The sequence below is a fragment of the Solea solea genome, chromosome 3 (genome assembly GCF_958295425.1).
Source record: "Solea solea chromosome 3, fSolSol10.1, whole genome shotgun sequence".
NCBI classification, from domain to species: Eukaryota; Metazoa; Chordata; class Actinopteri; order Pleuronectiformes; family Soleidae; genus Solea; species Solea solea.
The window spans coordinates 9468834-9483688 of record NC_081136.1 but is presented as its reverse complement, the minus strand read 5'-3'; the positions used below and the strand labels follow the sequence as shown (position 1 = coordinate 9483688).

The following is a 14855-nucleotide window of genomic DNA, read 5'->3' as shown; positions in this document are numbered from 1 at the left end:
GGACGTAAACGTTGAAAGATGGAGGGAAAAGGAGCTGCTGTGATGTTAATCAAATCTGCAAACGGTGCCTTGCATGTGTCAGCAGTTATGAGCATGCTGGTCTGTGTGTGGCTACAGGAGGCCCAGGCTGGTGTGGTGGAGGACTTTAACCATGAGGAACGCTGCAAGGACTCCCTTTACATGGGCACTCCACCTCGAGGCTACCTCGGCAACTCCTTTAAGAAGATCTGTCAACGGTATGAGGACCAACCCCGCTATGTCACCCTGTATGACCCCCATATACGCATCCCCGTCTATTCTGCCTATACGTTCAAGAAGTCAGATGGGGAGAAGAAAGTGGACTTCCCCTGGATGTTTGAGCCCCAGGTGAGTGTTCTTTCAAGGTCTGTATGAATTAAAATCCAAGGTAAACTGTGCTTTGACTGTTCATGTAGCTGTAGGAAATATCTAATATCTAAACCAAAACAATGAGCTTGAGATAAAGTACTTTAAATAGTACTTAGTGATTTATAGTGTGTAGTTTTTGGGAATATAGCAAACTGTCTTAATGTGAAAGATAAAACATGTTATGAAGTATCTTCTTCGCTCTCTCCTTGAACAGTTGGCCTCAGAAAAGGGCAGCAATAACATGAAGCCCTTCCCACAATCTTCAAACATGCATATGAACTTTGAGGACACCCAAGCAGTCCTTGAGGACTATGCTGATGTGGTTCAATATGAACGTGGCCAACTAAATCCCGACGAGCATCAGGCTGACCCTCTAGACAAAGCCGCCACCTACACTTTGACGAATGTGGTGCCTCAGAGCAGGGAGTTCAACGTAGGTCCCTGGACAGAACACCAGGAGCTTCTCCGCAAACGCCTCAACAACTACTGCCGAGGCAAAGCCTTTGTGGTAACCGGGGTGACCACCTCCGGGCACACGATACGTCGAGACAACCTGGACCGGGTCGCTGTACCGGAATACATATGGTCGGCCTACTGCTGCACTGAGTTTGACCAAAACGCACCATACTTTGTGCGCTACAAGTTCCCAGTGTTCGGGGCTTATGGGCTAAACGGTCATATCAACAACCATGTGGTGGAAGTTCCTCTTAAGAATCTGGAGAAGTTCCTCAAGGGGAGGATGGATGTGGACAAAAACTTTCAGATTTTCTATAAGGACTGTGTGCCAGATAACTAATATTGAATGGAATCTAAGGTTAGAGTATATTACAATTTAGAAATGGCAAGTCATACAATATATATAGAACTGAATGCTGTTGTCAAATAATATACTATAAGGGATAAATGATGAACTGCAGATAAATATATTTAAAAATGCCTAACATTATATCCCATAAAACAATTGCAACATAGAGAAGTAACCTGTATTGTTGAAAATTAAAAAGGTAGTGACTTAAATGATTGGTCAGTCTAATAAAATCAGTGTCAAATATGTGTGTATAATTGTTTTATTATTTGGCTCGATTTCCACATCTTTACGCTTAAGAAAGAATAGAAAGTGATGCAAATAAACATAACTGATGATGAAACAACAGATTGTTAATTTCACCACAGAGTGGCACTGCAGCTCATTTTCAGAATGACTGACAGTACTGACAACACATCTGGATAGCTTACAGTGCACCAAAGTAAAATAATGCCACAGTATAATAATAATAATACACATTTAAGTCCAAGACAGACACAATGTCTGCCACTTAGTTATGTTCCCGTCCTGGCAGTCTGAGGCATACACAGATTATAAAATGAAGTCTGATCCAGAGATGAGACTCTTTTCCACGACACCCATCCTCGCTGTTGCAGCTCTGCTTTCTCCGGCTGACATCCATAGTAGTGAGGGTCAACTACAAGCAAGTAACTTCCCTTGTTCCCGGTGCACACCCCTAAAATCCCCTTAGAGGAATTGTCCCTGTCCCCTCCCATCATGACTGGAGAGCCATGCTTCTCAAAGTGTTGATGGAGCTCTTCCACTGCATCATGCTCCAACTGGGCGCCTCCACCTCTGATGTGAGCCAATTTACAGGGAACATCGTAGAAATAGTCAAGGACCAGGGAGGCCTCGAATGTCCCAATCCACTCTCTGGAGCCTGAGAAGGAGTTTGGCTTGTCCCCCATTGCAACCAAAGCTTGCTGGATATCTGGGATACTTGGTGGTGGTCTACTTTGGTGCTTGTGTGGAGACAAGTTATGACAAACCCAGGAAGCGAGTGTCTCAATGGTGCGGTAGCCACATCCCCACCCTCTGTCATCCTGTCCATCACAGCCATAATGGAAGTAGCGATAGTCTCCTTTAACCAGAGTGCACTTCACATGGCGTGGGAGTGGATTTGGAAGATCCGTGTGGACATTTTTTAATAAAACTGTGTTTTTCTTAATCCCCCGCTCTTCAGCCATGTTTCCTCCCCAGTCTATCTCGTCGCGTCCCGCTGCGATATCCATCTTATCCATATTTAAAACTGCTCTCAACTGAACACACACTTGACAGAAACAGGACGAAAACAACTTCTCACTTGTGAAACATCCGTTAACGTCTGGTGCAACCGCAGTAACGGTCCCCGCGGAACACGTGCAATACAATATCAGTTCCGCCTTGACCACAGCCAAATAACGGTAGTAATTTGCTTCGTTTTCATTTCTTTTTTTAGTCGTTTTACTTTTTCATCATTTGAATCTTTGGTTAACAATAGTACATTGACTTGTAAGCCTTGTCAATGTTTGCCTTTTGCATTTTAATATTGGTTCAGTCCAGAGTCGGTGCGGCACATTTGTGCACACCTGACAGACCTGACACTGCTAATTAAACACTCCACTAAAAATGGTCAGAGTTACAGGACTTGTTTACCATGTGGTGGCCGCGCTGTGTTTGTGTCGCGCTTCGTTGTCTGGAAAAACCCTGGAAAGAACCGGACTTGAAATAAAATGCGAAGAGGTCCAAATAAAAATCACAGTAAAGCGACGGTTTTTCGACGAGAGGCGGATCCCGTTCAGACGCGAGCATCTGCAACTTGGAGCAAACCCAACACGGGAGCCACGGTGTGGACCGAGCGAACAAATGTCTGACCGCGATGCACTGGTCATCTCAGCAGGGCTTCAGGACTGTGGCACTGTGTCCAGTGTAAGAACAAGTCCAAGTGACATCACAACACCTGTCCTAGTTTTACAATATACTATTCATAAATGTGTTTCTTAACAAAGAATTTTTCATCAATCTATAAATAAATGCACTCATTGTTTTAGATCAATCCTAAAATAGTACAAACAAATCAAAGCAGTTAATTAGTAGGTCACATCATTTAAAAAAATAGATGACTGTAAAAAAAACCCTAGGAGAGCACAAACCTCCACCGAGGCTGCTCAGTTTCTACATCAAATCTAGTCATTTCTATCTTTAGCCTTATCCCCAGAACATTTCATCTAAATATATTCTTTTGAAGTTAAAGTTAAGTACTTTTCCATAACCTGATTGGTTGCTGAGTTGTTTAGAACCTCTCCTCTGAATTTATGTCAGACATAGAAATTGAATACTGACTATTTTTTTCATGTCTTATGCCTTCAGATAATACACTCGTGTCCACATATTACTGCATTATTAGATTATCCATATAGGTTTCACAAACATTGGCTTTGCCACATTTAGGTTACAGTTGTAATAAAAAAATGCATTACTTCATACAATATATGTATATGTACCTCTTTGTTTGTGCTTCAGGTTCATGTTGAGTGGCTTGTATATTCCAACCAGCTATTACTACTTCCTGCCTTGGCTTCTACCTCCTCGGGTAGTTTAATTATTAGAGGACCAACAACTGTCATACCTGTTGAGTGCCGGTTTAAGAGGTAAAGTTAATGCCATGTCATTGCATAACCTTTCATGCACTCTCCGTGCAAAGTGGGTCAAATTTATGCTGTGACCTTTCTGACTGGAGCAAATTCGAGGGTTGAGCTGCACTTTGCAATTGTTTAACTTGAGCCTTTTTTTATTGTATGTGCACAGGAAGCAGATAGTGAGTGCACAACCATTAACTCCAACGTGGCTACCCATGACATCCACTGTCAGTGTTTTTGGCCTCCTGCACTTTTCCCTTCGTACTGTGGAAGGTGAAACTATTATCTAACTCAATCTAGACCCAAGGGGTCTCAAACTAAAATGTCCCATCATGATATAGCAGAAATATATATATATATATATATATATATGATCTGTGATGATATTTCTCAGACATTCAAAATAAAAGCATTTGTGTGGCTATGGAACGATTTATAGTTCACAATAAAAATGTATTTGATGAATCTCAGTTTTAATAAAATAAACATATAAATAACCCAAAGTTGGGCCGTCTGAAATTGATTGGAAGGCCGCAAGTTTGAGACCTGTAGTCTAGAGGAAGGTTAACAGGATATAGTTGTATTCTGTCTGTATTAAATATGAAACTGGAAAAGATTTATTTTTTTCTTGTTCAACTTTCCATTCTTTCACAGATGACTGTACCTCTCTACGTAGTACCTCAGTTTACCAGCAGGGAGAAGCAGTGTTTCTGGAGGCCAGTGTGGAAGCTCCATTGCACCCTCCACTGACTGTGTTTGTGGACCACTGTGTCGCTACACTGAAGCCTGACCCTCTCTCCACGCCCAGCTACAAATTTATCACCCGACAAGGGTCAGTCTTTACTTCAGACTCAGATATTGTAATCCTCAGTCATCATCTCTGTTTTAAAGTGATCAGACTTGAAACAAAGCAAGGTCGGACTCAAATGTCGAATAATCATGTGTTGTTCCTCCTTTGCAGATGTCTCGTGGACAGCGTGTTACCGGGGTCATCGTCGAAATTCCTCCGTAGGCAGCAGGATAACAGGTTATGCTTCAGTGTCAAAGCCTTCCACTTCAAGCAGGAGTCTGTGGAGCAGGTCTGTGGAGACAGTAGCCAGTTTATTACATTCTGAATAATAATAATAATAACAACAGCACATCATAACAATTCAAACATCTTGTGGCATGGTTGTTTTTGTAGATGTTCATCAGCTGCCACCTGAGGGCCACACTGAAACAAAAATCTCAGAGTCATCTGAATAAAGCGTGTTTCTTCCACAGGGCCACATTCAGGTTAGACCGCCTCTTTGGTTGTGACGTTATATCGGGTCATCATCGCCATTTGGTCTCATTTAATTTTCACATCTGTCTCAGCTTCGAATCCCTTCATTTGAGCGTGAATGTTGTGTGAAAGTGTGTAATCAGGACCCGTTTCCCTGTCATTCAGCTGGCGTGCCACAGAGGGAGACGATGCTCTGTGTGAGTGCTGTGACTCTGATGACTGTGCAAGACACAACGTAGAGGAGAGCAGTGGCCACACTGTGCACATGACTCAATCAGATACAGGTTCCACAGCCATTTACAGCTTTAAAAAAAAAAGAAAAAGAGTTTAATGCAAACTGATAACCTGATGATTAATTATTTGTATATGTGTATCTGACAGAAAATAATCATGAGGGCGACACAACAGTTGGGCCACTTCATGTCCTGCAACACCACTGGACAGGTCGTCTGTCAGTCAGTTACTAAAGAAGCTTTTCCCAACCGTACAGACACTGCTGAGATCAAGCCCAAGGGAGTTTTCCAATAAAGCATTTATCTCACACTGTTTTTCCTCATGACTTATTATGGAAGTTGAAAGGCATTCTAGTACTCCTCGTAACTGGTGCCACGAAAAACAGGACGCTAGTGAGAGGAAGCTAAATGGACTTCAGCCATCATTCATTTGACACCTGTGCTTTTCCCTACTGTGAACCGGTCGAAACGTCTCTCTTTTTAGTAAGTGTATCTTAATAAATAAATGTAAGAAATACATATTCTATACACTAACTTCATGAGAGGATTTATTATTTTGATTACTCTGAATCAGAGAGAGAGCGATATAAATGATTCACAGTGCTGGATATCTGGAACACACACAGTTCACTATTCATAAAGTCAGAAACAGTATGAGTGTGAAATAAAAGCAGCGTCCAGACATGAACCAATTCAAATTGAGGTATAACCACGTGATTTTCACACAAAGAAGAAGAAGAGGTTGTCAAAACATGATGTCTATGTATGTTGGTATAGGTGTATATACAGCGTGTGTATGTATATATGTATATATATATATATATACTTGTATATATGTATATAATGTACATATAAGTACAAATGATGTGATGAAATGTAGAAAGATGTCTACAGGAAGCCATGCTGATTAATTAATTCATGTTTCAAGGAGAAGGGGTGAGATTAAGTAAGCTTTAAACTCCTTCTCTATCCTTTTCAAACATGAGAAGAAACACATGAATGTGAATGCTTTGATTTGTTCTTTATGTTCGAAATAAATAAACTAAAACCAATCATGGAGGCTGTTCACAGCAGTGTTTTTACTCTTGCCATACACCACTGCAGATGGTATACAGTTGAGATGAAAGGTCAAGCATTAGTACGAGAAGTTCTCATCATCTCAGTGTCAGTTTAAAAGGTACATTATTTTATTTCTGTAAACTACATACAGTATACAGTAACTATCACTACAGGCCATTTTTCACTGGGACTATTTACTTAAAACCTTAGGTTATTGATATTATTCTACCCGTGTTTAGTCTTTGTGAGCAGAAATGATGTCACAGTGTTTGTATGCTGCGTCTTTCATCTGAAAACAGGCACTGTCAAGCAATACTATCAGACCTGACAGGAGCGGTTGTGTGTAAAGGAATAAGAAGCATTCATCTCATCAAACCCGCTGAATGAACTCCCTATGGTGCATAGGCAATGGTTTCAATGTAACAGACCTTTGTTTACATTTAAAAGTTACACACTACACTACAATAACTTTAAATGTTCATGTTGAAGTTATCGTTAACCACATACAGGAGGGGCTTTAACCTGTTTTTATTTGGTTAGAGCGCCACAAAAAATGTCAATGACATAACTTGACAGAAATCCTTGGGAAAAAAACCTTTAATCTTTAAAGACAGAGGAATGTGTAGTTTTTGATTCCACACAATGGGACAACATCTCTGTTGCTATGTACTTTGGGTCCACTGTCTTCAACACTTATCTAGTCCCACGAGAGGAAATGTGAAGGACCAAATGGGAAACCTGGTCAATTTCATGGCGCAGTGTGTCTTATTCCATGACATCAGTAACAATAACTTGATCATTATCTGCGAAAAAACAGCCATTGTGTTAATTTAATTCGAAATCTTTTTTCGGAGGAGGTTTTTTTCTTGAACTAGAGTATGCTGATCTTTCCCTCATCCACAGATTGTGTGAATATAACGGTTATGACTATGCACACAAAATATGTTTAGGCTTTAGTAATAGCATGATATATGTAATAATTATGTAATAAAGAAGTAATAATATGGTCATCAATTAACAGGTTGGCAATAACAGTGGTAATGGTAATCATAATGTGTAAAAAATGATGACGGTAATTGTAATTACTCAGCTTATACCTGAATATTACTTTATACAACACCATTACCATGACAAAGCTGGGAATTGTACTGAATAAAATTAGATTACAATAGTATTACCTCTCCATTACAAAATTATTGACATACAATTACTATAGTATCATCATTTTTCCCAGCACTCAGTATATGAATACATGTCTATGACTATAAACCTATGAATCCACCCAATAACATTAATACCACTAATACTCCTGTGTAGTGTCTACACACAGTAAAATCCAAGGATGCAATGATGTTTCATTCCCTTCAATACATATTTGGCAACTAGATACAAAGATATAAATAGACAAAACCAAGGTTGTTCCCACAAATCTTAGATTCTCGGCTGCCCAGGTTATGCTATACTCAAGAACAGTGATTCTCAAAGTAGGGGTCAAGATAACGATTGATTTAAAAGAGTCAAATTTCAGATAAAAAATAAAATAAAATGTTTTCCTCTGGTCCAGAGTCTCTGGCACCATTGTTTTAGGGGCTAAAAAGTTTGGGAACCACTGATGCACAATGATGTACAGATGCAAAGACAACTCCAGGCTCACAGTTCTTGAAAACCTTATACATACTGCAACTATACCAATACAATAGAACTGGTGCAATCAAGAAATGTGCAAGTTGATGGCATTGATTGGAAATGTTTTTTTGTTTTGACTCTGGGGAGCCTGCATCTCCTTCTAGAAGGAAGAAGAATGATTTCAACCAGAAGTGGATGATCACAAGTGGATATGATGTTGTGCAGAGATAGGTTTGTCATAAAAAGCAATCAAACAAAAGGTTCAAATTGACTCAATAATAGATCTGTTAAATAAAACCACCACATTCCTTTCAACATTAAAAACAATTGACATGGAAAAACACAGTCTCTGCAGACCCTTTTAGCAATTTTTTTGAAATATTGAGATCAATCCTAAGGTCATTTCAAACGTGATCCACAGTGTTCTCATTCTTGGCAGAAGTCCCAACACTTTTGTTGATAACATACTCAGTGGCAAGTACAATGGTCTCTGGGCTGCTGTGTGGCGTGTATACTGTGAATAAAAAAAAGTCCAAGGTGGATTAGATAAGAAAGTGACATTTAAGTAGGAGGCTGAACAAGAAACAGGGTGAATCCAGGGTGGTTTGTGGGCATCACAGGCCTGACAGAAAAACTGTATTTCTTCTGTCCCTGCACCAGATCACAATCTGTATTACAGCTGTTTTTGAAACAAACTATTCCATTAAAAGAAATCCAAGAGCACTGTTCTGATAACTGATTCCATTTTTCAGCTTGTTTGCAACAGTAGCCACACTCATGACTGGCTTTTTGTGCATCGCTAAGAAATACCGATATATTTGGACAGATGCCATGGCGCTTATTAGCAACGACATGTTACCATGAAGTACATTAACCCCAATGTGACCTGGGCAAACAACCAGAAGGGTAGCTGGCTGTTTTATGTTATCTTTTTTTATTCTGTATTTATGAATTGTAAGAATCTCCCAGGTCATATGGGTTAGAAGCTGGACGTTCACCACTGCTGCATTGAAATAATACAGTATTTATTGTTTTTGTTTTGGTGCAAATGGAGCAAAGCCCAAGGGTGACGTTAAGCCTGGAATAATGTGCTATTGTTTTTAAGTGCAAATGTCTAAAGTACACATTTCCTGAAGTAATCAGATTATCACAACTACAGAAAAATATCTTATTGTCTGCCCTGACTGATGTAAACAACCCAACCAGACAAACTTATGAGAAGGTCTAAATCACTTGGTGCATGTCTAGGTTGACTCTACAGGTGAAAGTTTGTGTAAGAATGTTCAACCTGCATTCTCCAGCAGTCAGTGTGATGAGAGTGACAAGAAGCCAATAGCTTAACTGAAGGTGTGGGACTAGGAGCAGCGAGCCATACAAATAATACCGCAAGCAGCAGCTCAGCAACAGGAAGAATATCAATGAAGAAGAAAGCTCTATAATGACAAAGGATATAGAGAACACATTATTGAATATCCATCCATCCATCTTCTGCCGCTTATCCGAGATGGGGCAGCAGCTTGAGCAGAGAAGCCTAGACTTCACTCTCCCCAGCCATTTGTCCAGTTCTTCTCGGGGAATCCCGAGGCATTCCCAGGCCAGCCGAGACACATAATCTCCTTCCAGTGGGTCTTCCCTGGAGCCTCCTTTTAGTGGGACATGCCCTAACCACCTCACCAGGGAAGCCCAGGAGGCAGAGCCCGCATTACTGCAGACGCCGTTCTGAGCCACCCGTCGATCTCCCGCTCCATTTTTCCCCTCATTCTTGAACAAGACCCCGAGATATTTGAACTCCTCCACTTGGTGCAGGATCTCACTCCTGACCCGTAGAGGTCACTCCACCCTTTTCCGGCTAAGGTCTCAGATGTGGAGGAGCCAATTCTCATTCTGGCTGTTTCACACCCGGGTGTGAACAGATCAAGTGAGAGCTGACGATCACAGCCTGATGAAGAAAACAGGACCACTACATCTGGGAAAAGCAGACACCCAATCCTTCACCACCCTGACTGCATCTAGAGATTCTGTCTATAAAACTTATGAACAGAATCAGTGACAAAGGGCAGCCCTGGCAGAATCCAGCCCTCACTTGAAATGGATTTGACTTACTGCCAGCAATGTGGACCAAGCTCTGACACCGGTTGTTCAGGGATCGAACAGCCCTTATACTCCCGGAGCACACCCCACAGAACTCCCTGAGGGTTGAAGGCTTCTCCAAGTCCACAAAGCACATGTAGACTGGTTGGGCGAACTCCCATGAACCCTCCAGAACCCAGCTGAGAGTGTAGAGCTGGTCCACGACCGGGACAAAAATCACACTGCTCCTCCTGAATCTGAGGTTTTGACTATCCAATGGACCCTCCTTTCCATGACCCCTGGATAGACCTTACCGCGGAGGCTGGGAAGTGTGATCCCCCTGAAGCTGGAACACACCACCTGCCCACCACCCTGGTCCACCAATCCAGAGGAACTGTCCACGATGTCCGGGCGATGTCAACCAAGACAGTCCTACAGAGCTACATCCAGAGTCTTAAGGAACTCCAGGTGGATCTCAGCCACCCCTAGGGCCCTGCCACTGAGGAGCTTTTTAACCACCTCAGCAACCTCAGCCCCAGAGATAGGAGCGCCCAACTCCAAATCCCCTATACTCTTCCTCAGTGGAAGGTGTGTTGGTGGGATTGAGTGAGGGCCTTCCTTTATGGAAGCTGCCATCTTGCACCATAATGTTTTATACAGCATCATGAAGAGACTTTTTTTATGTCCTGTCATCTCTTTGCATCAACCAATTTCTTTTTTGATGGTGGCGTGTGGAATCTTTCTGCAAAAATATGTTGCTGCAGCTTGCCACTTAGTTCCAAGTGGCTAGGGATAGAGGGGTATAAAATAAGTAATGGGATTGAGCCTGAGTGTCGCTATGACGCACCTGCCTTCAGTTACTCACGTCATGAATCATGGCGTACTTGCCTTCAACCTCGAGGGCACATTAAATGTGCTTAAGTTTAAGTACAGGGATAGACCCTTATTCTTGTTAAGCGAATTAGCCAGGGAAGTTGAAACATGTCTCTTTCCAGTGATCAGGAAGAACTGTAAGAGGAGTAGTCTACGATGATGTGTTGGTGGCCAGCAAGTGGCCTAACTGGAGTATTCAGAGGGTTAAATATTTCCTGTCCTGGAATGCTCTCCACACTTGTGGCCATCACCGCGGGAGCAACGTAAGTTCAGTGGAGTGATAAGATTCCTGTCACTGTGGATGCCTGCAAGCTGAAACAATAACTTCCGACCTCGACAGTGGCTCCCGATTTGGCTCCTGTGTCCCTTTGAGTTGGTCCTTCATTCTTTTATGTCAACTTCCTGTCTTGTGTCGCGCCCTTTTTATATACAGTCCCTGGTCGCGCCAGAGAGGTAGACCTGTTTGGCTGTGAGCCCAAAACCTGAGACAGAAAACAAAACATACATGAAAGCAAACTCCCCACACTTTCACACTCTTCCTCAGTTGCTTCTTTGCATCATCAATGATCATCTTTGTTCGTTCTCAAGGGTGGTATAGGGAAAGGGCATATGGGTTCATTTCTAGCGTCTTTTAAATCACCTTTAATTCAATAACGGTGTCTCTTTCCAACCAAGGAGTCACTGTGACTGGACTCCCCTGCCCCCGCACTCCTCACACATCCCTGACCTCCCACCCCAATCCCCTGCCCTGGTCATGAAGCATGGCTCTCAGCACGTACCTTTGTTTCTCTCTCCTCTCTCACTCATGTTGGCTCAGACAAAAGCAAACAAACCTTTGAGCAAACACTGCAACAATATGTCAACATTGTCTTCATGCTGCGGTAACTATAAAGTATTAAAGCTGACTCATATAAGGAAAAGTTAACATATAGATATACGTTTATAGACATTTAGAGTCATTTCATTTCTATATGAAATCCTTATTCATCAACATTCAACTATATTTTTAGCGAATCCTCCTTGGCTGACACAGATTGCTTAATCTTTTCTGTTTCTCTTGTTGTATTTTACATATTTGCAGTGATTTCCCTTGATGTGTGTGTGTGTGTGTGTGTGCATGCTTGTGTGCACATGACTGTGTGCGTGCCATACATGCGACGCAGTCGGGCTTGTGAAAAGGCAACAGTGTGTAGGCGTTTATCAGTGCTTCCAAGAATTTGTATTTGAGAAGTGTGTCACTTGCTGTTGCATATTTGTCCTGATAATGCATATGCTCACATACTTCTACTTCCTGTCTGACGTAAAAGGCTCCTGTAACCACTGGAAGACACCCACCCCACATGTCGCCACCCACACTGACACATCCACACTTCCAGGAAATTACAATACATTTCCCTTGTGCTGGCTCCATGGGGGCTGTCAGAGGCCAGGATGAGTACATGAGCACGTCAGGGCAGTAAATAGAAATGCTTTGGGATATTTTAACACAGGGATCCTGATTTTTTTATTTTTTTCTCAACAAGTCAAAAATATTCTGGGGACCCCCCTCATGTATTTCCCTCAAAGTAATTAGGATAATAAGTTGTTTTATTACTAAGTCATACCATACATTAACTAGTCATTAATTAACTAATTTATTATTTGTACAACTTTATTTACTTTATAGAACGAGTGACAGACTTGTCCACCCACCACTATAGATAATGAATACATTCATTGCAACACATCATCTAGGTTTTACAGAACTCCAGAGCTCCACCTGTTGAACCACATTACCATGATGTTGTGTGTATGATAAACAAATATTTCATAAACCATGATGCAATGCACAAAATCAAATAAGAATAATCACATGTATTTAGGAGGAAAACACTCGCATTCCTTGATTGATCCTCAATTCATCTGTAGCAAATTTATGATGACACGTAAGTCCTTGTGTTCCTCCATACACCCGATACAAGGTCAATGCCATTTCCTCACAGTAAGTTCACTGAAATGTCCTTTTTTTAACGTAACTATTTATTTATTTATTTTTTTTTTTTAAAATGAATTGCAATTAGTTGATCCATTTATTTATTTAAGTCTTGTGTATTATTTTGTGATTTCCTAAGAGTCTCAGAGTTCATTTCACTATACCTCTATAAGGATTTGGTATCATCCTGTTAGTTACAGAGCCAATGTCAGTCAGGTCAAGCATCCACTAGAGGTTGTCAGAGGATATCTAGCATAATCCAGCATTCACTTCTTCATGCCAGCCAGAGGCAAAGTTTGGCTCATCTGACACTATCATTTGTTTCAAGCATTTCTGACAATTAGGACGAGTCACAGGATGTCGTGGGAGGAAAATCCTCCCAACAGAGAATGGATGAGGAACCTAGAAAGTTCAAGAATCTCGGTAAATGGTAGAAAAAGAATGAATGCTCAAAATTGTGATCTATAAACACACTGCATTTTTGTTGCTGACAATGTGATCGCTTTTATGCATATTTGGCAGCCAATGTGTGCCTCGTTTCCAGTATAGTAAGTATATTCTGAAGAGGGCAACTCGACAACATCATCACCACCATACTCCATTCCCTGTCCAATCAGCGACACTCCATTTCTTGCCGTTACACTCTCGCCTGTTACTATGGGTGCTGAAACAAATACACTGAGGAAGACGCAGCAAGTACAGAGGAAGCACGACTGTATGAGCAAAAGGAAAAGGGTGAAAGATGACAGAAGAGAGTAACTTTAAAGGTTTTAAAACTTTTTTTTATTTCTTGATAGGCTCAGTGGGTGGTAGATGTCACTTTCCCAGAACTTCCATCATGATTTAGTTTCATCATTAGTTTAAGAGGTTATGATACGGCCTGTGAGCAGTGAAAGTCCTTCAGGGTGTACTGGATGCTACAGTAACTCTCTATTTAAACAAGTGATGTAACGGACTGGTTAAACCCACTTGCTTTGAATGGCCAACTTTGAAGACTCAGGTTTTGCAGTTTGACGAGCATCATCTGAAGAGACCATATCTGGATGAGAGGGTGGAGCCGAGGGAGAAGAGAGCACAAAGACTGGCAGGTCGCCGTGCACGACGCTCCACTGCGAGATCAGAAACTAAGGAAAATGGATGGCTATTCGCGAGAATACAAGTTCTAGGTACTTCCACAGTGGCTTCACTTCACGGACCCTAAGAATTTATCATCTCAATAAACGGACCATGCTGATGGAAACAGAAGCAACCGAGAGTTAACATTTGTGTTGCCTTCGGCTGATGGAGACAGCTCTTGGTAAGTGAAGTGACGTTTGATGACTTGCAATGTTTCTTCATATAAATATAAATATAGATTCCTGAAGTGCGTTCCACCATGAACAATCCAGTTTTAGGGCTCTTTGCCATTTACGACTGAACTCTGATGATGAGGTGAATGACATTCTGGGATGGAGGTAGTGGAGCGCACTAGCATGAAGCTGCAACTGTCCCACAGGTTGCCAGCAACACATGCAAAGTGAATTAGCTGGGTTACAAGACATAAAGTGTTCTTGATCTCATGTCCTGCACTCACTCACACTGACGCTGCACAATATGGTCAAAAGAAAGGATGACAAACTAATCAGTTTTGAATCTTTACTGTCATTTTCATCATAAACCGAGTGTCCAATTCATGTTGTTTTTGGGTCCGTGAACAAATACAACACTTTACAGCAAAACTTTTCACCGGTGAATTCCTGAAGCACTTCTTCATCAAATAATTGCAATTCCTATCTAGTCAGATATTAGATATTACATTTTCATGATTTTGCCTCTATCCACACTACACTGTATATTATTACAACAACTGTGATATACCAGACACACAAATTAAGAAATGCACTGCCATGACGTACGGGTGTCTGCAGACCAATGTCTGTTTCCCCCC

General features: G+C 41.4%; 3 protein-coding genes across 3 annotated transcripts; 2 read left to right on the top strand and 1 right to left on the bottom strand.

The window, feature by feature from the left end:
• The first annotated feature begins 87 nt into the window (after positions 1–87).
• LOC131455951 (endonuclease domain-containing 1 protein-like) lies at positions 88–1444 on the top strand. The gene is made up of 2 exons (XM_058623842.1): positions 88–366; positions 602–1444. The coding sequence occupies exons 1-2, from the start codon at positions 88–90 to the stop codon at positions 1181–1183; spliced, it is 861 nt and encodes a 286-aa protein (XP_058479825.1). The 3' UTR covers positions 1184–1444.
• ufsp1 (UFM1-specific peptidase 1 (non-functional)) lies at positions 1439–2585 on the bottom strand. Its single transcript, XM_058623548.1, has one exon. The coding sequence runs from the start codon at positions 2452–2454 to the stop codon at positions 1708–1710; it is 747 nt and encodes a 248-aa protein (XP_058479531.1). The 5' UTR covers positions 2455–2585; the 3' UTR covers positions 1439–1707.
• Positions 2586–2597: 12 nt separating this feature from the next.
• On the top strand, positions 2598–6329 carry LOC131455768 (zona pellucida sperm-binding protein 3-like). The gene is made up of 8 exons (XM_058623546.1): positions 2598–3121; positions 3716–3843; positions 4001–4104; positions 4486–4663; positions 4793–4910; positions 5015–5106; positions 5261–5379; positions 5477–6329. Exons 1-8 carry the CDS (start codon positions 2822–2824, stop codon positions 5560–5562), a joined length of 1125 nt encoding a protein of 374 aa, XP_058479529.1. The 5' UTR covers positions 2598–2821; the 3' UTR covers positions 5563–6329.
• The last annotated feature ends 8526 nt before the right edge of the window (positions 6330–14855 follow it).